Source organism: Ischnura elegans, chromosome 5 (assembly GCF_921293095.1).
Source record: "Ischnura elegans chromosome 5, ioIscEleg1.1, whole genome shotgun sequence".
Lineage (NCBI taxonomy): Eukaryota > Metazoa > Arthropoda > Insecta > Odonata > Coenagrionidae > Ischnura > Ischnura elegans.
In genome coordinates, this window is record NC_060250.1 from 32,391,015 (window position 1) to 32,414,026 (window position 23,012).

The following is a 23,012-nucleotide window of genomic DNA, read 5'->3' on the forward strand; positions in this document are numbered from 1 at the left end:
ATCCGCATTGAATGTGTTAAAGGACACACAATTGGCGTACATGGACATCTCAAGTACCATGATAAAAATCTATCATAAAGCAAGATGAATAAAAGTGACCATATCTGCAGTAACAATGCTTAATTAAGGAACATTCCCATAGGGTAATGGGGCTTTAATTGTCATTAAGTTTACATAAATTTTAATTGAAGCATATTAAATTTTTCAGGAATGCACAGGTACAACCAGGATTGTTCATATAAACTTTTTAATGATGTATCTATCTATTAATAAAGAAAAATAAATAATATGGTGCACAGGAGATTTTAAAGAGGCAAATTCACAAATAGACAAATCTACAGCAAAATAGATGTATGCATCTTGTAAAAAAATCCTGTCTAATCAACCCGACATACTAAATAGGACAGCATAGAATTTATCAAAAGTCAAAGATATTAAAAGTAATCGAGTTTTATACACAGAAAGAGGTAATTTTGTACAAATGTGTTTAAAATGAAAACCAATATCCCTGAGTAACAAGAGAACCCAAATTCTACACAAACAGAGAGATAAGCACATTGATAACCAGATATTTAAAATGAATGCTCAACAAAAAAACTCACTAGGCTGATATGGAAAATTTATTTCACCTCTAAAAGTTTTACTCTTGTCTCTGGAAATTAAGTTAACTACTTTTTAAAGCAGCCAGGAAGACAGCGATTACAAGCCAGCAGCAGGATGACTGCTTTTTTAGGAAAAGTGACTACCATTCCAATATGCACTCATTACGTCATTTTTAATCAAAACATTTCCAAAATTAGAATAACAAAGTTGCTGTGACACTTTTAGCAACAAGGACAATCATAGATAGAAGAAGATGAACTACCAGGGTGAGCACTACAAATAATTTTGGCACTAGCTCCAAGTGTAAAATATTATGAACATAGTAACAGAGCACCATACATAAAAATATATATACATTCAATAGGTAAAAACAATATGTAACAGTATCAAAAAGAGTACTCAGATTCCATTTTTAAATAATATAAATATGTGCCAATATATCGAATAAATTAAAACACATCAATTGACCAGAACAACAATACATTCACTAAAGATGAAATTCCTTAACACTGACACCACTCTTACAGAGCATGTCCGCGATGACAGAGGTACATTCACTCATATTAGTTCCATTTATGAAGTGAGAGAAATACAACAATGTATTAATATGTAGATACAAATGATTGACATTATTCGCAATAGTTAAACTATTAGAGCAATTCACCTATGTTTTCATCCATTCTGTTAAAACATCATGAACCCATAAAGTAATGCACTTCTTTATTTCATTTTCTAATTTGCTGTTAACCTAACTACAGCAGGAGGAAATACAATTTGTGCGCCATTTGCAATGGTATGCATCATTATTCAACTATGTTACAAATTAAAATAACATATCCAGGATTACATCCAAAGATATCAAATAATACTTGCTTCAGGTTTGGCCAGAACCATAAGTACCAGGAGGAGGTCGATAAGCTTTAGGTAACGAAGCCATTTGCTGACTACTGAAAGCATACCTCCGGCTTCCAGTATTTTTGAACAAATTTTCCCGACGACACCCTTCACTAAAATGAAAGAGATTCCATTTAGAGAGACATTCTTTTAAATTCAAAGGCTAGAAATACAATGACTACATTCAATAAGCCATCACCATCAGTGGCGTAACCAGGATTATGCTTGGGGGGGGGGGGGGGGTTCAGGGGGATGGAGAGGGGCGACCTTCCCCCCCCCCAATGAGAAAATTTTGGAAAAATGACATTCCTCCAAATACATTTTACATAATTTTGGCAGTCACTTAAAATTTGGGTGCCATTAAGAGGTTAAGTTCAAATTTACTATATGTCCAAACTAGACAATAGTTTTGAATAAAATCAACTTATTTGGGCGTTACTTGGTGGAATGATGAAATGTTCATGGTGAAACAAAACCCAGCACTATTCCACAAACTTTTGTGGAATAAACTTATAAAAAGTTTGTGGAATAGTACCACGTTTTGTTTAACCATGAATAGTTTTGAATATTATTTTTATTTCTCTGAGGCTTTGGGGGGAATCTATCCCCCTCATCAACCCCATAGTTATGCCACTGATCACCATTCACTCAAAATTACAGGTAAAACAGTGTTACCTTGTTAGGTACAAATGGAACTTTTCAGGGAGCCTTTGGGTCATTAAAATTAGAACTTCATACAATAATTATAAAGTGAAAATGTGTTCTAATAGAGAATTGAAGCAGGTAGGCCGAAAAAGGTCAATTGGTGAGACCGGGTAGGAATGAAACACGCTTCCATTGTTCTCATGTAACTAGATATTTTCCTTCGAAGACAATAATTTACCATCTCTGGGATCTCGGAAACAAAAAAAAAAAACATCCGAGGCACCGGCTGATGGAGGGCCGAAGGTGGTTTTCTGAAATCTGCGACATACAGTAAAACCCCTCTTTTACACTTTTGACGGGGACAAGGAAAAAAAGTGTAAATTGCGGGAAAGTGTAAAATCGAGGTTAGGCACAATTTAATGAAAAATAACCCCTTTAAATATAGTTAAATGTTCTATTTTTCATATAAATCATGTTCTAAATGAATAGTAAGTATAAAACCTTTAATTATGATAGCAAAAAATTCTTTATTAGTACTGAACTCTCAGTGAGGTAGATCATATTTTCTGATCAGATTTTTAGATCATATTTTCTGATTTCATAGATCGGTCTTTTAAATGTTCTTCATCAGCTTTTTCAAACAATTTGCAATTTCTCCCTCATCAACTTCTTTCCATGATCGTGCTACATAGTGTAGTGCATCTAAAACTGATACTTTGAAGCTCTTAGGGTCCCTCCCACTGTCTATAAGATTGATTGCTTTTCTCACTAGAATCCTGCGGTAGTTGGATTTGAATACATGGATTATCCCTTAATCTAATGGCTGTAATTGGCTGGTAAAATTTGGTGGGAAGAACACCAGTTTCATATTCCTGAAATTCATATTATTTGGGTGGGCTGGGCATTGGCCTAAAAATACGATAATTTTTCTGTTTTGTCCACCCATATTGACATCTAGAGCCTGCATTTGTTCCTGAAAGAAATGTAACATCATCCAAGCTTTGGTATTAGTGGCATAGGTTGTGGGATATGTCTTGATATTTTTAAAACATCTGGGATTTTGGATTTTCCAATAACAAATGGCCTTAACTTTTCACTACCAACAGCACCTAATAATACTGTTAAACGAGCTTTGCTATGCTTTCCACTAGGGCAAGATTCACCTCTAAAGTCTTACAGGGAAGTGTATTGAAAAAAAGCCCCGTCTCATCTAAATTGAAAATGTCTTTTGGAGCATACCCTTCTATATGCTCACTTAAACAATGTTCCTTCCACTGTGCCACTGTTAGGGGATCAACACTATTGGACTCATCACAAATTGTTTTGTATACCACATTATGCCTAGTCTTAAACCCGCTTAACCATCCGTTTGAAGCCTTGAAGTCTTCAATTCCCAGCCTCATTGCCACATGTTGCGCTTTTTCTTTTAGAATAACTCGGCTCCGTTCGAGGACCTAGTGTACTGAAACCATTCTTTTAAAATTTCTTCTACTCTATCATATTTCGAGTACTTTTTATATATTTTATAAATTTTTTTTGTATATTTTCGCCTCTTTGCACTGGGTCCGCATTCCACTGCACTGGTTTCTATCTTTTTGCGAGTTTTAACAACAGTGTTTAACGTGGACACTGGAATCCCAAGCTCTTTGGCAAGGGAAACGCGTGAGCCTACATGTGAGTCAACTCTTCCCAAAATTTTAATTTTATCTTCTTTGAAAAAGTTTTCCTCTCTCATTTCTGGGCCATTCCGTATTTGATTTGCGTTTATTGACGCTGTCACGAAAAGAGCAGGAAAAAAGAGATTACGATTAAAACGACTTTAAAATTGATCGAAGAACTTGACGCAATAATGTACGCGAAGGAGAACACCCATTGCGTGGATCATCACGAGAACGACCACGAATAGAAACATTGCGTCTACATTCGTAACTATGGTATTTACAAGTGAAGTGGAAAACCTTCAATATTTACCACCAACAATTGGAATGAAATTTAAACGTCGCAAACAACCTATCTCCAGGAAATCCCGCGATCATAAATACTCTAATAGTAATATAAACTCTATGCCCGCGGTAGTGGTCAGAAACAGATGAAGAAGGAATTATTGTAGTATTGCAAAGAGGCCGTATTAATGATAGTGGCGCTGGTGACAGGTATGCCAAAAAGGCAAGGAGGTTGTAAATACAACTTCCTTTCCTATATTTACAACCTTCGTGCAAAAAGGTTATCCCAGGCTCCGATCTCTAAAACTCTTTCTTCTTGATTACGGTGCGCTATCCGCCATGTTCCCTTTGGCATCCTAGCGTAAATAGCGGGTCATTTGAAATTTCGTCAGCGTAAATGCGGGGAAGACTTAACATTGTAGAGATACTTAAATCATCGGGACTTGACGAAAATGTCGCAAATTGCGGGAAAACGTATATTGCGGGGGCGTAAAAGCGAGGTTCTACTGTAGTTACTTCTGATGTGATTATTATCCTAGTATACTGAGATTCTCCCGATGATTGTTCAGTCTCTTGGGAGGAGTCACACTATGCACTGATTGTATTTTGCCTTAAAGTTTTCAATGGCTGAAATTCTGTTGCATAACCACAATGAGAGATTTTAAACAAAGTGGTTCATGAAAAGGACAAGTATCGGAGTGCGACGGCGCAAGCAAAGAGAGGATCAGAACTCAAATAATGGAATCCGTCAAGAACATATCATTGCCCAAAAATGTTTCCTCACCTTCTCATACAATCCAAAGCAAGCTGGATTTCCATGGGGGAAAGATCATATTGTGTTGCAAGAACTTGAACCTGCTCCAAAGTCACAGACATTCCTGACCTATCCTTTGCACTTTTGCAGCTAGTAAATCGAAGACCTATAAGATAAGAATAAATTAATCCATCAAACATGAAAGAAGAGAAATAATTGTGCATGAATTTGAAGCATAAATTCTTGATGATAAATATCCTGCTGTAATAAATACAGCTCATACAAATGAAAGTATTTGATTGTTACTTATGACAAGGAGTTTCAAGCGACTGTATGTATAATGTAATGAAAGTATTTCCTTCTAGAAAGAAAGAGGAGAGAAAATGACATAAGAATGAAGAAAAATTTTAGCTTAGTGAATTCCAATCACCAATAAAAAAAAAACTGAAGAGGAGACAATGAGTACAACACGTTAAAAATCTTGTGGAAAAGTGCTATGATCTATTTATTTAAAGAGACAATGCATTAATGAAAAGTATGTCATGACTAATGGACAAAAGTTTTCATCAGATATTCACAAAGTTTGTTTCTTACCATAAAAAAAGGATTTTCACAAACATCTTAGCAAAAAAAAATAACTCCACGAAAAGCAAATGAAAGGACTGAGAATGATAATATACCTTTCATTCTACGGCAGATTGAAGCTGCAAGGTGCAGTACCTCAACATTCTTTGGTCGAGATGATTGCACAGATTGCCTGAGTGCTTTGATGAGTTCCCCTAATGTTGGTTGTAGAGCAGCAACATATGGTCCTTTAAAAGAAAAATCGAGTCTGAATGATATGAGCTACATTCAACAAAGGTATTGGCATAATTACATACAGCAGGCTCTTGTCAATGAGAACAAAATTATTAAAACATTTCAGTGTAGTACTGTGCAACCTCGATAAAACGAGGCCTCATGGTGCTTAAATAAACACCCGCTATAATGAATTGTCGCTTTACCAGAGGTGGAGGGTGGATCTTTGGGGCATAGGTGATTGGTTCTTCCACCACGACAACGTGCTGGCACACCGTGCCGTCCGTTAAGCGGTTTTTAACGAAAAATGGCATGATGCCAATTGTTCACCCCCCCTATTCATCGGACCTTGCCTTGACTTCTCTCTATTTCCTAGACTGAAAAGGGACATGAAATGAAAATGTTTTGGAAATTTAGAAGAGGTGAAACAAAAATTGCTGGAAGGCCTAAAGAACATTGATTTAAGTGGATTTAAAAATTGTTTTGAGCAGTGGAAGAAACGATTAGAGAAATGTGTTGCAGTAAATGGGGATTACTTTGAGGTAATAAAAATTTGGTGGGAAAATATTGATTAGAAAAAAGTTACTGTGTAATTCCCGTTATTTTTGGGCCCCCCTGGTATTTTGCCACGTACAGCCCCCTTAATTCTTCCTTAAAGAGTAAAATCTTCTATGTGATTTTGCTGGTTCTCATTTATAAGAAGCACGACTGCCATTCTATTCTGATGAGTAGAAAAATATCCTTTCCAAACACATTTCATGCAGATATCTGTCGATGCATTGCAGAATTCATGCAAAGGGTGCTGTTCCTTAGAGGAAGAAATTGCTAGTTTACAGAAACAATGCTTGTGGCACAGCTGTAGCCATTCACTCAAGTAGCAATGACTTCTGGGACAGCTTTAGACATTCACTCAAGTAGCAACAACTAAGAGACTTAAAAGCTGTATCCAGAAAAAAATTTGGGGGTTCATTTGGATGGGGAACAATTTGGAGGGTTGCACTGGAGGGGGTACACTTGGGATTTCAGACAGGGGAGGTTGAACTCCCAGACTTCTTCCCTTGTAACAACAGCTTAGCTAGAACCAGATCATATCTTTTGCTAATTATTCTTAGCTAACTTTTGATAGCAAAGAGTTCACTCATACTTCAAAAGACATGCATTAGAGGGCAATAAACTTACTTCTTCCCTCCTCAGGTGGTAATCGTAACTTTCTGTAGCGATGATAATACTCGTGCAGCCTTTCAAAATTGTCAGCATTACTTCTCTCTTCTGGACGACGACTCTGCACTCCAGTAGTTCCTGCTGCCGAAGCCTCAACCCAACCATGGATTCCAACATCAAAGAAAACAGGTGTGACCCGAAAAGATTTTGTCGCTGTCGCTCCCCCTGACCCTGTCCTCACTAGGGCAACCCTTGAGAGAAGGGAGTCAGGGACAGGCAAGGACACAGCAAGGGCAGCTCTTGACCCAGATACACGAGGCATCGGAGTCCTTGAACTACTGCTCTCAGGGCCCTGCACAGACACAAGATGAGAAATTGCATAAGTATGATAATTTTTTCAAAGAAAAGAAAGTAACAAAGGAAATAAATAAAAGATTTTCCACTGTATTATATTGAAGAAATTTTTTAGGCTCTGCAACAGGTGATAGGCTTCATTTCTCCATTAATAAAGCCTATCACTCAAAATGATACCAGAAACTTCATTAAAGGCATTGTACTCAATGTATCGATTACCATGTATGAAACATAGAACATTCACAAGAGCTAAATGAATTCCAAGACGAGAAGTATTTCTATCAGTCAACCGAGCATTCAATCACATATGTTTAATACAGAGTTTCTTTGCTAGTTCTATAGCCATGATCTTTCATTTTTGTCACCATCTGCTATGATAAGATAAGCTTTCTCTAACTTCCTACAATACATTTCCTTGCAATGATGATACTGGAATTAAAATTTGCTCTTATGACGTTGTAAGCCAAAGGATGAAAATAAGAGTCATAAATGTAGGCTGAGCGTTAAGTGTGTGCATTGAACTTCCAGCCAGGGATATTTGCTAATGATTCAGAGAGAGCAATTTTGCATAGCACCCTTGAATTAAAATGTAACAACACACAAATCACAAAAACTTAATCATTTGAGACAATCATCAAAGAGTTTCACAAAAGATACCATCGCCAACGTGATTGTCAAACGAAGAAGAATAAAAACAACATTTAAAATAAAGACTAGAAAATTCACGATTAAACAATGACGAATTTGGGCTGGACTGCAAAAGCATCTTTCACATGAGCCACACCGTTTTGCTCAGCTTTTATTAGCTGTTTTCTACATTTGCCATAGTAGTAATCCATAGCAGTATTGCCTACTCAGTAAATTTATATCACAGTCACATACAAATGAAATAAAAACAAAAAAAAATATGTCCAACCTGTGAAGATGGCCGATGAGCAACAAGTCTGAACGTCACAGTTGACAAGTCCTCAACAGCTACAGCCATATCGCCCCACATATCTGACTCCTGATCTTCCTCATCCCCACCCGCGCCTTTCCTGCCCAGAAGACCCTCAAAGCAAGCAAGTGGGCCTAAGGCGACCAAAGCCATGATGAAACCAGGATCAGGCGCTTCACACCATAGACGAGCCATGAGGCCAGCAATGAGGGCAGTCAACTAATAGAAAAGAGCATGCATCAATTGCAATAATTAACTCATAACAATAAATATGTATTCCTTGTTGTAGCTTAATGATAGTAATGGGAAGCCATTAGCTTTCAGTATGTTCATAGGGATGGATATGGCAGCCAATGTGAGACATTGCTCATTTCAATCCTGATTCAAAGGAAAACGGACTTCGAACCATTTTATTTTCATTTTTCACCATGCAGTTTCTGAATGATGTCATGAGATAGGAGGAAAGAATCCTTCTTTGTATAAAAAGTGGTACATACGCAAAACACTGTAGTTACAAATATATACAGCTACAATGTAGAATATCGTAATGCCAGTTTCAAATTTTTTCACCAATTTCTACAGTATCTGCAGAAGGACTAGAAACATTCAATCATAATTCCAACTTCAGCTGTGTAAATATTCATAAATGTAGTACATATTGCACACTATTTTCATGCAGCTATAGAAAGACTTACAACTGCTTTTACTTTCAAGCAATGGTCTCTTCTCCAAGGTAATGACCTCACTCAACTTAGAATTAAATTAACAAATATGATGCAAAACTGCCACACAGTCTAAAGTGATTTCAACAGGAATCTTTATGGTAACTATTGCTAAACTACATAACATTTTAATATTCCACAATAATAACAAAGCACAGCTCTGATGAAGAAAGAAGGTTAAAACTCACCGCTTGAGAAAAGCAGACATCTCTGCGGTAGCGGATTGAACACGCTTTTTGAGCTTCCATTGGATCTTCCCTTAGCCTGAAAACAGAATGTGTTAGCCTTGCAGTCTTCAAGAGACCGTCCATAGCCTGGCGAAGTTTGCGCATACTAGGCCTCAATTCCCGCCGCCAGTCACTGAGGGTGCCGAGATCAAGACCTTCAGTAAACTTGTTGCGACCAGGGGTTGAAATGGTCTAAAAAAGAAATTCATAATTGCTGGATTAGTGCACATAACACTGACAAGGTAAATCTGAAATTTATCTCCACAGAAAATGCATCAAAATGAATCTCAACCGTACTGCCTTACTAACGGTGCTCAAAGCTCTAACTAACAAGGTCTGAAATTTAAAACTAATAAAAAATGAATAAGCAACAATCAAAAATATTACTAAGAGGGAAATGAGTAAATTTGTAACAATATTAACCACCAATAGTAGTAAACAAAAAGTAAGGCTATTGTTTAAGCAAAAAAAAGTCTGAGAGAATAACTCCGATATAATGACAAGTCATGCCACAATATAAAATACACTTGACCAAGTACTGAAATCCAGCAAAAATGAAGCATAGAATTCAGGACGTCAAATTATGTACGGTATATCATGATTTTAATGACATAATAAGGCCAGAATGGCAGTATTCAACCAAAGTGCATCCTCTTTGTAACTAGTCTCGAATTAAAAACCGTTACACAATTGAACTACATCACATCTTCACAATAACATCACTCAAATTATGAACAAAAAGAATAGACAATATGAACATGGCACATCTCAAACATTCTTTTCCAAGCAGGTAAAACAGATTGATTTTATCCAGAAAACAAATGTGTTTATCAATAAAATGCCTCAACCACTCATCTGGGCATTAAAATTATCAATGTCTGGCCAGTGTTGAGTACTATTTAATCAAAAATCAGACATCTTTTGCCTTGTTTGAATTGACCATTATAAATAGCCACTCCACTAAAACTTTTGCACATCCCTAGTAGATGTAAGAGAAAGAAAAGTTACCGGAGAAAAATCTCCCTCATTCAGCCATGATCTCATGATCTCTGCATTTCTCCAGGGTTTTCTTCCGCATCAGGTTGTTGGTTGATTGACAACAGTTTCGCTGGCTGTCCTGCCAGCGTCTTCAGGTCGAAGGACCTGAAGACGCTGGCAGGACAGCCAGCGAAACTGTTGTCAATCAACCAACAACCTGACGCGGAAGAAAACCCTGGAGAAATGCAGAGATCAGACCATCGCCGCGGAAACCTACGCTCTAACATGATCTCATGAGTTTAAAATTAAAAAAATCTTAAATGCTGCCATCCAATTTTCATTAGTAAAAGACATCATTAAATTTCACATAGAGTTATTTAAGTTGACCAACACCTGCTGTATTGCATTGCTACCTTACTTTAATGCAATTTTACTGTGTGTCAAGTTTTTTCAAGAGCAATAAACTTTCATTAACATCGATAAGTTAACAAAAACATGAAATGTGTTAGGCAGTAAGAAAGCTTCCATCTAGTAATTTTCCACTCACTCTTTCCAAGACATCTACCATGAGCTCTCTAGCCTTCTAAGCAACCAATCATTTCCTTGACTGACAGTGAGCCATATGATAAGAATATTGAGCAACAAAATTCAGATTAAGCATCAATACTAGCATATTTCAACACCAAAAGATTGAAACATTCAACTTTTTTTTCTTTTCACCCTTACCACATGCTTTGATTTGTCAGATTTTAAGTCTCCATTCTTCAAAGTCTCCGTCTTGGGCAGCAAGACACTTTTCTCTGGTTCCACGCACTCATCTTTTTCAAATTCCACCTCTTTCGCTGCAGGAGAACCAGGGGAAAGGGATTCACCATCATGTTCTTTCTCTGCACCATCTGATAGGGATGCTTTCCCTAAGAGAGCTTGATTTTCAAGTGAACTATCTTGACCAGGTCCATCTGTGTCAACGGTTTTCATTTCTCCATTGCCCTTGGGCTGCTCCGTGACAACAGGAAGACCAGAGTTGTTCAAGGGGTTGGCTTCTAAAGCCTTTACTCGAGGGCCCGTGCCAGATCCTCGAGCAATCAAAGGCACTGACATAGGTTTGGGACGCTCTCTCAAGCGCAGAGCAGGACTTGAGCAGCGCCCGCACAAAAATTTCACCTGCATAATAATAGAAAGGAATAAGTGCAATAAATCATGAAGTGATATCACATTAATTTCATTTCCCAAGGCATATGTTCAACTTCTTCATGAGTTTTAACACACTCAATGCTGAGAAAATTTATCGTAACACACAGCCATGCGGAAAAAATATTTCGCAATAATATCAGAAATTATGTCTCCCTTAATCGTATACAATCATACATAGTTTAAAATTATTAAAATTTGCACTATTAATAAAGAAAATATTAAATATTATTATAAAATTATAATAATTATATTATTATAAAAATAAACCAAAAAATCTGCTGCAAGCAAACGTCTTGTATCCAGTCACAGGAGAAAACACACTGAGACGCTGGGCACAATTGCAGGGTCTAGTAGAAGACACGGAGGCAGATGGCGGGCCGAGAAACCTAATGGGACCGATGCCTTCTATTCAAGGCATCCGCATCCTAGGCTAGCGCAGGATGCCTTGAATTCAAGGCATCTGCATTGAGTGCGTTAAGAAGCATCGACAAACAAAAGAGTTTTTGCCGGACACAACTCTTGAATCGCAACAAAATACAAAATAAATGAAATCCCAAACCAACCTTGCTAACTAGGCACATCATGGAAGCTTCAATATTGAGCTGCGTGAGATCCCAGGGTTCCGGCTCTTCAGTCGGTCGATAGTAATTGGCCGAGGGCGATGAGCACATGGCTTGCGTGTCAAGAAATCGACGTCCTTCAGGTTCCAACCCCTCAGATTCAGACATATCGCCACCAACCCTATCCTCTCCCCTCGAGTCTTTCACTTCATTTACCTTTAAGTCAACCAGAAACATCACGTCAAGAAATATGGAATCTTAAAACAAGAATTAAAGGTACAATATAACTCAAGTCATCATAAAAAATTAAAATCACCTTCAAAAATTTAACAATTAGTAATAATAAAGAGACATTCGATTTTATGATGCCAAGCTAAGTAACTTGCATGCAGACCAGAAGAGGAATTTCACATTGTTCCTCACACAATTATGCATGAGTACATTTTGCTTTCTGTAACTATTCTTATTGATGAGCTTTCAAGGATGAATTAAAAAGATTAAATGAAGCCCTTCAGCAATAACAAGTATTGGTATTTGGTATGGTATTTTTTATGGCTGAGGGATGCATTTAATTTGTTTCCTTCAAGGAAATCCTCATTAGAGTCAAAATACCCATTCACAGAAATTAGAGAGGCCACAAGAGGAAGAAAGCAATGGTAGATTTACCATAACTGAACAAGAAGTCAAATAGATCACGCAAATATATGAAGTAAATTTTCAACTTGGGCGACAGCTAAGATTATGGTAATACATATATGATAGAGTTAAGTCTAATGGTAAAAACAAAATCATTTGCAACTGGAGTCAGTTTTAAAGGACTTTGACATTCCAGATGTTATAAGTGTGAGAGAAAAAGAATTGAACAACACTATACGGTGACCTCAAAATGAAATAAATGACCAAATGCCAAACCAAATACATAACAGTCATTTGCTAAATATGACTGTGAATTGATGGATACATGCAACCTCCTACAATATGAAATAATACCTCCAAAGGAACACAAATGGGACATCATCAATGAATATACTAATAAATTTTGGACCTCACCTCTGACTCCTTCCCAGGACATGCTGAAGATTTCCCAGGAGACGATGATATCTGAGACTGACTCATACAAGTTTGGTGGGAAGATTGGTTTTGGGTATTCCAGAAGGCTTTAATACACCGAGGACTATCAGGAGTAGTCAAGCCATCTGGTGATTGAAGGTCTAATGACATTTTGTCCTGGGAACAAGGAAATAATCAACTTTTATTAATGAAGTTTATGGAATGATAAAAAGCAATATTGATACATACAATGCTTACGTGTACAATAAGTAACTTTTATACAGCTAAGGCTTTTTCCAAAAAAAATCCTTCTCCCTAAATCACAGACTTCAATTTATTCAGTGCACTGCATTCATTAAGGAACATAAGGCATGTTTTTCAAATAATTACAGCACTGGAATTTTGTTACAGCAGTGCTGCAATTGACATTCAGCACATTTGCTGAATGCCAATTACATTCATTGTATTGCAACACACATATGTACCTATATTTGTAGGCCAACCATACATGGGATTACAAAGATTCTTCGACTTTCATGCTTGTTCTTGAAAGAACACATGCATCGGTAAGTTTGTAAGGCTTTTTAAACACACTCTTCTGATCAAAAAATCCTCAGATTGAGAAATTTGCACTTTGATTGAATATCTGTAAGTCCTTAGGGCAAAAGTGTGACTGATCTTCACTGTTAGATCACTGAAGTGTATGGAATAAACATGAATGATGGAATTTTACAAAAACCCATGCAATCCTAAAATGAAGGCTAGACTTGCTAAAGGGATCTTGCCCATCCATAAGCAGGCAATTAAACTCAAGATCGCATCACTTCATTTTACTACAAAAAAACTACTGTTTACACAGTCCTCAGCTAGTGCTGAGTGACTACATAATAGATATACTCAGAAGCATATGGTTGGTCAGCCCACAACTATGATGATTAGAACAAAACAGCCTTAAAGGCAGTCTTACTTTTATGAGGATGGGATTCAAGCTCTGATGGTAACATAGGAATAATACCTTCTATTAATTGAAACTATGGGGAAAATGTTAATTGAGGCATAAACTTGCACCAGAAATTATTTATGCAGTTTAGAAATATGTAGTACATACTTTTCAAATTTTTGAAAAGATAGTTACTGACTTAAAAACATGCCTTGTACAAGCATAATTCTCAAATTAGCAAAAATTAGTGACTTTCTATATAAATATCAAATTTACATCTGCATTAAAGTAGCAGTACTCAACTCAATACACACCTGGTATTTGCTCCACTTCAAGATAATAATTTTGAAGGATTTCTGAACACTAGCAGTTATGTTTATCTACATCAGAGTTACACCCTTCAGAGGGTTCATTTTATGATACAAAGCAAATGCCAAGGAAATTATCCTAAGATAGATTAAAGTATGAAGCAAAAAGTCTAAAATACATCATTATTGAGGTTGATACATGATATAGGCTAAATGTTACAAAGGCTTGTACTTGTGGGATGCGATAGTTCAGCACTGAACTCCCAACACCAAATTAGGAAAATAATTTCAGATGAGTAAAAGGTAACTATTCAAGAATGAAAATCAATCATGTACAGAGATAGACAGAAAGAGAGATTAGAGACTAAAGAAAGTTTTTTGTAAAGAAGTGAAATGAGTCCAGGATATTTATAGCTTGGAAGTGTGGATGGATTTCAATATTGGAGTACGAAATTCAGCAATGTGGTCCAGAAACGTCACTTTCATGATGGCAATAAAATCACAAGGAATCTAAAAACATCGCAAATATCACAATGTAATGAAAATCACAGCTGTTACACTAATTGGAATATGTACTAGACTTTTAGTTATCCAAAAATTACTATCTGCACCCACATCAGAACATGACTAATATCAGATGAAGAAAATTTCACCAAAATCAGCATTCTTCAAAGGACACCATAAATATACACATCTATGCACCAACTTCACTTTTATCACTGCCACCTAGTAGAAGTCTAGCATTTCTGAAGAGCAGCTTATGTTGCATACAACTGAATAGTTCTTTCCAGAATTCATCGATACATAACTATATGTATTCAAAGAAAATTACGAGCACAACATAGAAAGACAATGGTTCACCATACCTTGGGAAGGAAATCTGCCATCTTGAGGGCCAGTGATTCTCTGATTAAATTGTCCTGCAACTAATGGAACGAATTGTAAACAAAGGAGGGAATGCTACAACTGCAAAACTAAAGTGACTTTAACTTCAGCCAAGCTAGAACAGAAACTGAGAACCACTATTGTTGGAACTGCCTACAAGGCCAGGTAAGAAATTCCTCCTTAAAATATGAATGAGGAACACTAAGACTTCCAACAAAAATGTGAAAAATGGACATTTTACACAAACACACAAACATTTCTATTATGAAATTAAGGCTAATAATCCCATGCAACTCATGCATCACTGAGAGGAAGTAACGGTAATATGAGGAAAAGTAACTATACAGAGCGATAAAATTAGATGGGAGATGTTGAAAATATTAACATACAACAGGATATTTATAGCAAAGCAGACTTGGCCTCTTTGAAGCAGGAAAACATACATTAGATAAAGAAGACTTAGTTCTATACCCATATAATTGATCAAGCAAATTTGAGCAATTACATAAGCCTCATTAGAGATGCTCTCAAACCGAAGAATAGTAAATTGTACAAAAAGATATTAGGGGACTGATATTTTTGGATTTTTTTTTTCAACTGAAAGAAGATTACTTTGCCAGTATTCCTATTAAATTAGTGCATTTTTACTATAGCCGAATTCCAATCCACTTTGGGGTATACCAAGCATACTTAAATTTCCCCAGCTTCTAGAGATGATGCAATGTTTTTTGGCTAACAGCAAACTTCACGATTAAAACAATTAAAACCTGGTTCAGCTGAAGGCAAACTATGGAGCTGAGCTAACCTTACAAAAGAAACATGGCAGTAGGGATGCAGACTTACAAAAAATATTGGGGGGGCCCAAATCGGGATCTTGCCCTGGGAAATTTTATGAGTAGTGAGTTTTAAGTTTTTTAAGCATTTTAGAAGAGTCATGTGATCAACATTAGAACCCTGATAACTAGAACATCGATATCTGGACACTCCGGGGAAAATCAACAAGCCTGACAGATTTTTTCCTCACACCTATATCGAATTTTTGAGGGGGCTCAGGCCCCATGGAGTTGGAGCCACTGCATTGCAGACAAGGCTTAACATATGACCATATTATTTACTCCTAAAATATTATTTTAGCAACACTTTTGGGTTAGAAATGGTGTGCAACATAATGCACAGTAGTTTAAAATCTTCATAAAGAAAACTTATCTCCTCATTATCTCTTAAACTTCAAAAGTTTTTGACTAGAGATACAGTAGAAGCCCTGTTTTACGAGTGCTCACAATCCCTCGGAGATGACTCGTAAAAACGAGCGTTCGTTGCATCCAAAGGTGTTGAATTAACCCACCGAAGTCCCAAAGTCGTTCATATTTACAGTTTTTCTTTTGTTTCCGTGGTATTTAACGAAGTTAAACAGGTAAAGAGTCATTATCAGGAACATTCTGGTTGATTATCAACACATATAAAGAAAGAAACGGGGGATTTTCAATCATATACAATATTAATTCCTCCAGTTTCGGAGATTTTATTCACGTTTTTATATTTTTTGATCGCCGAATAAATCTGTTAAAACAGCGCAACTAGTCGGAATCAATATACTTGGTATGCGGTGGAAGTTTTTGGATAATTTTGGGAATATGTTAAAATGATAATATCAATATTGTCCAGTTTTCAAATGTTAACCACTAAATCCGTTAGTTGGGAAAATTGGCTGAAACGTTCACTGAAATACAGCATGATGCGGTGGTCGAAGATATTTCCCGCAAAGGCACCTATTCCTAGCAGTTTCTATACTTGGATTGGAATTCAGCTTACCATTATCATCAGCAGTTTGTGAAGATTACATTAAATCTTAAAGTGATGCATTTACTTATGAACCGTTTCATGGGATAGTGATTTAATTCAATTTTTCATGTTTTCTTCGATGAAATATCATAAAATTTCAAGTACTCATGGTAAACTAAGTTGCAAAAAAGAAAGACTTAAATATGCCAAATCTAATATAGAATGTATTTTTATGCAAGAGCGATTAAGCGAGAAATAAGTAAATTTCATCAAATGCATCTCAAAATCATTATACTGTGGACCCACCTTCATTAATTACTATGCTATAGAGACGGATGTTTTGACATGGTCTGGAAGATACATACACAACGTAACATACAAAATGAAGCTTAATCTGATTTTTAAAAATAAAGCAATTTACAGTACTCATGGATCAATTCACACAGCATTATACAATATTATTTACGATGCTGATAAATTCTCAACCACAAAAATTAAGAATGAGTACCTCCTAAGTTCCGTATTGGCAAAAGAAAAACATCAATATGTACAAAAACTGAATTACTGGCATTCAAGAATTTTTTTTGTCAACTTTACAAACTGAGTGGATATTTCAAGCAATTTCCCTATAATGAACCTAACCGCAGAGGTATTTGAAAAGAAAAAAGAAGAGACAGCCATACATGATCATTGAAATTAGTCATTGCATCACTAGCCACTGGCCAAAAATATGGTTTAAATATCAATTAGAATCATTATAGGATGTAATTTTAAAAAATAATGCAAAAAACTTACTTCTCTGGTAAATACATGTTATCAAAAATGAGCCATAAAAAATGCAGTTAATATAACTGACCCAATAAATTGCTTCCAAAGTGCAAATGACCTTAAACTGTGCTTATGTTTAATACCATTCATTCAATTTTTATAGTTTTCAAGGCCTTTCCACCAACTCAAGGGCTATGACAGCATTTTTGCTTGAACGGTTGACTAGAATTGTCTAATGCAAAAATTTAATTGCTTTACAGGAAACTCTTCTGATACTTAACCACAAACGAAATTGTATCATGAAGCATTCTTTCCTTTAAGCATTTAGAGTTCCACTCTATTTGTAAATAACTCAAATAAAATCATCACATTTTAAAGCTCAATATCCCAACTCAGCCACTTTCCCATCACATCATTTCACTATCATCTTTTGATTGTTTAGTTTTACTGTATTGAATGAAAACTTTTGATTGTCTTGTCTTCATTCCATACAGAAGATAGTTCATCATGGAAGTATTTAAGCAAATGCATGCACTAGAATTTGATTTTAAAAACGACATGCCACATATAACTTCCAGCGATTCAATTCTGATTGTCCAATGCTGTTTAAAATATAAATGAACAAAAAGTAGAATAAAGTAACTGGTATTTGGAATATTTGGTAAAAGCATAGCTCAAGAAATGGCTATAAAGCCACTAAAATGATCTTTGTGTATCAATAGAAAATAAAGAGTGATATGTATTGCAAATGATATATCAGTGTCTGATGAAAAACAATGTTTACCAAAATCGCAAACACTTTTGTTAACCACTATTCACAAAATAATTTAACTTTAATATCACCTTCGTTTGAGACTTTTCATGGTTATTCAAAACCACCTCCTTATTTTCATCCTCTTCTTTTTCTAACCCATTTTTACATTTGGCTTCATTTTCTCTCATATTGCTATGGCACCCTGATGAGTCTTCTGCAGCACAGCAAGATCCAGGCATTGGTGCAGGGCCTGCACCTGTTGGTGAAACTTTGTTCTCTTCAACAAAAGCCAAAGCTTCTTCTACCAGGCCTGGATCCCAAAGACTTAGCAGAGTTCGAGTCTGAGGAAGAATCAATAAAAATACCAGGTGAAATGTATTATTGACAACTTGATTTTAAGGAAAAAAAAACTTCTGTTGCTACTTTAAAAAAAAATAACATCTCAGGTTATATACGTTCAATGGTGTTCGAGAACAAAGGAAAAAAGATGGACAAGAAAGAAGAGCTTGAAATAAGGAAGAATATGGGAAAATGTCCCTTACTCAACGATATCCTATTTGAAAGGTTTTCCCCCCTCGTAAAAGTATCTCTAAACTACACTGAAAGACGTAAAAACCCTAACCTCCCACTCAACCCCACACCTACTGATAACCCACATCCACCCTAATCCTTTACTAATGACCCTTGCACTGTCCTCGCAGTGGTTTTCCCATCCCTCACCATAGCGCCACCCATTACCCCCCCCCCCTCCTAACACCCACTTCCCCCTCCAACCTTCTCAAGTCCCTTCCTGGTATAAATTTACCCGACTTTTGACAAAATTTTGTACTCGTAAATGACCGCTCAAGGTCGAAACATGTCGTACCGTCAAAATAAATTAGTGGAAGAAAACGAAGCCGTTTTTTCGTTTGTGCTCAGGTTATATATTTACTTTTTTGGATAAACGATTCAATTTTTATCATGGTTCATGAAAATTCAGCACATCTACTCATGAGGTCAAAAAACAGCAAATACCTCAAATTTAAGAAATTCATTACTACCCTAAGGTCAAAAAAATCTCCAACTACATACCTTTCTGATCATATCTTCACTGATAGGGATCATCCCAGCAGAACGCTTCTCGCCAGCTAATCCCATTAGCGAGCGCATTCCTTCCACTACTTCACGACGAAGTTGTTTTATTGCCTGAAAAACAAAATTTTATTTAAAGAGTATCCCCTATGGTACCGTGGATGGAGGTCTCTCAGATTTTCCTCAGGATAAGGCTTCCTATGGCTGATTTTTCATTGAAAAATTCATCTTTTACCCTCATGGCATTAGGTAAATCACCAAAGCTTCAGAGGATGGTGGATGATAAGCTTATTTAATCTAGCCATAGACCACTTAATCCAATGGAGCCCCTGAAGGACCTTCACCAAAATCTTACATTAACTCATTGATAAGAAAAAATTTGCAGTTTAATCTATCAATACATTTATTACAAATTCCACTAATGGAGTTCCTTATCACTTATAACTGTTGCAGCTCTAAGTAGATGAAATGAGACTCAGATACTAAAAGATGAATTTTCACAGTACAACATAGAGCCTCACCTGAACAGCATCATATGCCACAGCTATTTTATCAGGGCCTTGACAAATATCACCATTACTAGCAGCAGCAGATTCCTTCAATTTATGCAGGAGCCTGTTCAAAGAGGATTCTTTGCATATATAATGTGAAAAGAAGACTTAATACTATATCTAAGCTTAACATTTAAGTTCAAAAAAGTAAAGGATTAACATTTTCATGATGACCTAAACTATGAAATGTACAGATTCTAAAAATTCACTCCCAACACCTAAATGCAATTCAAAATAGCTCATCACAAGAAGTACACAGTCCACTGTCAATCACTCGTTACAATACAATTCCTGCAATGTCCAATACTCACTAAAATGACCTTCCACTGCATGTTGAAAATTTAAACTTATAAAGGACATCACAATGACACAAGTAATCTTATACATGCATACTTTCGGATCCAAAATACATAACTGATAAATGAGATTTTGAGTGACAAAGGCTAAATAAATTTCAGATGAAGTCACAGAGTGCAGATACAAGTTATAAAAAACCTCTCCTAGTTTTAAATGAGAGGAAATCACAATAATCATGATTTTGTTCATTTCATGGATATGAAACATAAATGAATCATGAAATTAGTAAATATTCCCAAACAATAGCAAAGGAAAACAAAGTTAATTATGCACTTCTCTAATTTTTTAAGATTACTATCACTCTGATTAAGAAAACATTCACAAAATTTAAAAACAGCAGGGATACTGTAACATACTTACTGTAACAAACCACCGGTATTTTTTGGATGACAATGGGCAGCAAAAGCACCAACTGTGACTACATGAAGCACACCACCCTTGGTACCAAGAGATTCATTCTGAGCCCACATACGCTGCAGGTGAAGGTTGACCGGAGCAAACTCAAGAGACCTATCTTCCTTGCGTGAACTGGCTTTGAAGTAGACACCTACACACAAAAATATCACAATGGAACCATTTTTTTTATAACGAAATGCCAAATTTGGACAAAGATAATTGCTCATCATATGTATGAGGCAATAAAAATAACTTATAAGTAAAAAAAAGGATTTTTGCCACAAAAAATTAAGTATGATAAGTGCTGAGCTCAATTTGAGTTTACATTATATATAAAAGGTGGAATACCGTATAAGCGCATGTAAGAGGCGCGCCTTTTTTCCCAAAAATTGCAGCCGAAAATAGGGGTGCGCCTCTTACACAAACTTCTTATCTCCCCCCCTCCCTTTCCCCGGTCGCTAGCCCAAGGGGAACTGAGTGGCCTTGGTTTTCAGCGTGAGTCAGTCATCTGAAACCCTGGGTCAAAAACAAGCGGCAGGCAGGGGAGTTTCTCCCTTAGTGACGTATTTTTAAAATGCGCCTGTTTGCTTTTCTTGTAAGCATGGCGCCGCCACGTCAGTACCCCAGAGGTGAATATGGAAAAGATCGCGTGGGGTATTTCGCTCCGGAGGGCGCGTTAAATTTACTGCCACGAGTGGGCATCCCGCGGCATTTATACTGCATATAGTAATCGCTTATCAAACGTAGAGAAATGCGTAGTTTTGAAGGACATATCTGGTTAATAGTAAATACGGAGGGGAAGGAGCGCGCTCCTTCCCCTCCGTATTTCAAGCAACGAGGCTATGAGCGAAGGAGCAAGGGAAGAACACGTCCAATCTTGCATGTGACGTCGTTGGCTTAAAAGCGAAGGGGCAGAGGCGCAGCAATGTGATATATGCAGTTTGCGTTGCCTGAAGTTTCCAGTCCGTCTCGTATTGTTTGAATGCGCTTATACTACGCTTGTTTCTTCCGATATTGTGCACTTGGACTATGCTGAATATTAGTAGCCTTGTTTTAACTATAAATCCTTGTGTCAATCAATTAGAGCTTAAAAAATTTAAATTCTGTCAGATATACGTTGCGTTAGGTCTCATTCTTTTTAGAACCTCGTGCGTGTCATACAATTACTGAAAGATATCGAGATATCCTCGAGCTCAGTATGTGACTCACCTAGCATTTGCCCTCCAGAAACTAGGAGAATTTAACCTGGTAGACCGAAAAAGGTCAGTTGGTGAGATGGGGTAGGGATGAAACACGTTTCTATTGTTCTCCTGTAACTTGATGTTTTCTTATTTTCCAGTGGGGTCTCGGGAAGGAAAAAAAAACGGCAGAGGTATTGGCCGATGGAGGGTCGAGTGTGGTTCCGTTAAATCTACGGCGTGGTTATTATCCTACAGCGCTGAGATTGCCCCGATTGTTGTCCAATCTCTTGGGAAGGTTCATGCTATGTGCCTGTCGTGTTTTACCTTAAATTTTCCACGGCTGCAATTCTATTGCAATACTCCTGCGAGAGCTTTTAAACAAAATTGTTCGTGAGTAGGACTGGCATCGTAGAGCAACGGCGTATGCGAAGAGAGGATCGGAACTCTTTCTACTCTCTCTTATGCCACTATTACCGCCGTAGTTATCAAAAAAAAGGTGCACATTTCGACAGTCGACTGTCGAAATTCCAGGCATACGTCTGCAACACCGCACGATGGGATAAAAAAATGCCGCAAATTTTTTTTTTCTTTTATAGCTTCGATGCTCAAAATAGGGGTGCGCCTCTTACACACGCTTATACGGTACTTAGACTGGAGCCCAATTGCTCATTTAATTAAGGGGTACTGGAAACAACCTGAGCAAGATATAGAAATAAACTGGAGGGATGTCTCTTAGTTTGGTTTCACCAATCAATCACTAAATTGCTAGGATTAAGATCAATCTAGAAGTTCTTAAGCCAGCTCAAACTGCCTTATAAACTAACACAAACAGAAAATATTAATGTGAGCAATCTTTCTCCTCAGTTGAAACCTAAGGAATAGTGATGAACTGAGTCCATTTGCTCAGCAATATTGTCACTTAAAATACAAATCTTGAATCCCAGATCCCACAGGATTGATTAATTCAGAAAAAGTCCCAATGACTACACATGAAAAAAATTAGTTTTTTTTTCAATTTCCTTCACATGCCAAAATGAGAATGAAGGGTAGAACACAAAAATTCCTTAAGAGCAAGCTAAGATCTCAGTTTTGTTAGGTAACCATGAAGACCTGATCCTCTATCCCAGATTGCTCCAGTTTTACACATTTTCTGGTATTACTTCTCCACCATTTGAGCCAAGCTGAAGTGGTCACATTGA

The 23,012-nt window shown here is 36.7% G+C and overlaps 1 protein-coding gene across 4 annotated transcripts in view; it reads right to left on the reverse strand.

The window, feature by feature from the left end:
• Window positions 1–123: 123 nt before the first annotated feature.
• Window positions 124–23,012, reverse strand: part of LOC124158669 (inositol polyphosphate-4-phosphatase type I A-like) — a 45,780-nt gene continuing 22,891 nt past the window's right edge. For 3 of the 4 annotated variants that reach the window (XM_046533884.1, XM_046533883.1, XM_046533886.1), the window contains 14 exons: window positions 20,597–20,783; window positions 19,850–19,943; window positions 19,329–19,442; window positions 18,347–18,598; window positions 14,935–14,994; window positions 12,821–12,997; window positions 11,774–11,986; window positions 10,743–11,180; window positions 9,000–9,230; window positions 8,069–8,308; window positions 6,817–7,150; window positions 5,520–5,651; window positions 4,870–5,005; window positions 124–1,610 (listed from right to left, as the gene is read on the reverse strand). In XM_046533884.1, the coding sequence (XP_046389840.1) occupies window positions 1,478–1,610; window positions 4,870–5,005; window positions 5,520–5,651; window positions 6,817–7,150; window positions 8,069–8,308; window positions 9,000–9,230; window positions 10,743–11,180; window positions 11,774–11,986; window positions 12,821–12,997; window positions 14,935–14,994; window positions 18,347–18,598; window positions 19,329–19,442; window positions 19,850–19,943; window positions 20,597–20,783 (2,741 nt within the window). In that variant the 3' untranslated portion in view covers window positions 124–1,477. The remainder of the gene's footprint in view (window positions 1,611–4,869; window positions 5,006–5,519; window positions 5,652–6,816; window positions 7,151–8,068; window positions 8,309–8,999; window positions 9,231–10,742; window positions 11,181–11,773; window positions 11,987–12,820; window positions 12,998–14,934; window positions 14,995–18,346; window positions 18,599–19,328; window positions 19,443–19,849; window positions 19,944–20,596; window positions 20,784–23,012) is intronic. The other variant, XM_046533885.1, reaches the window with a different exon arrangement.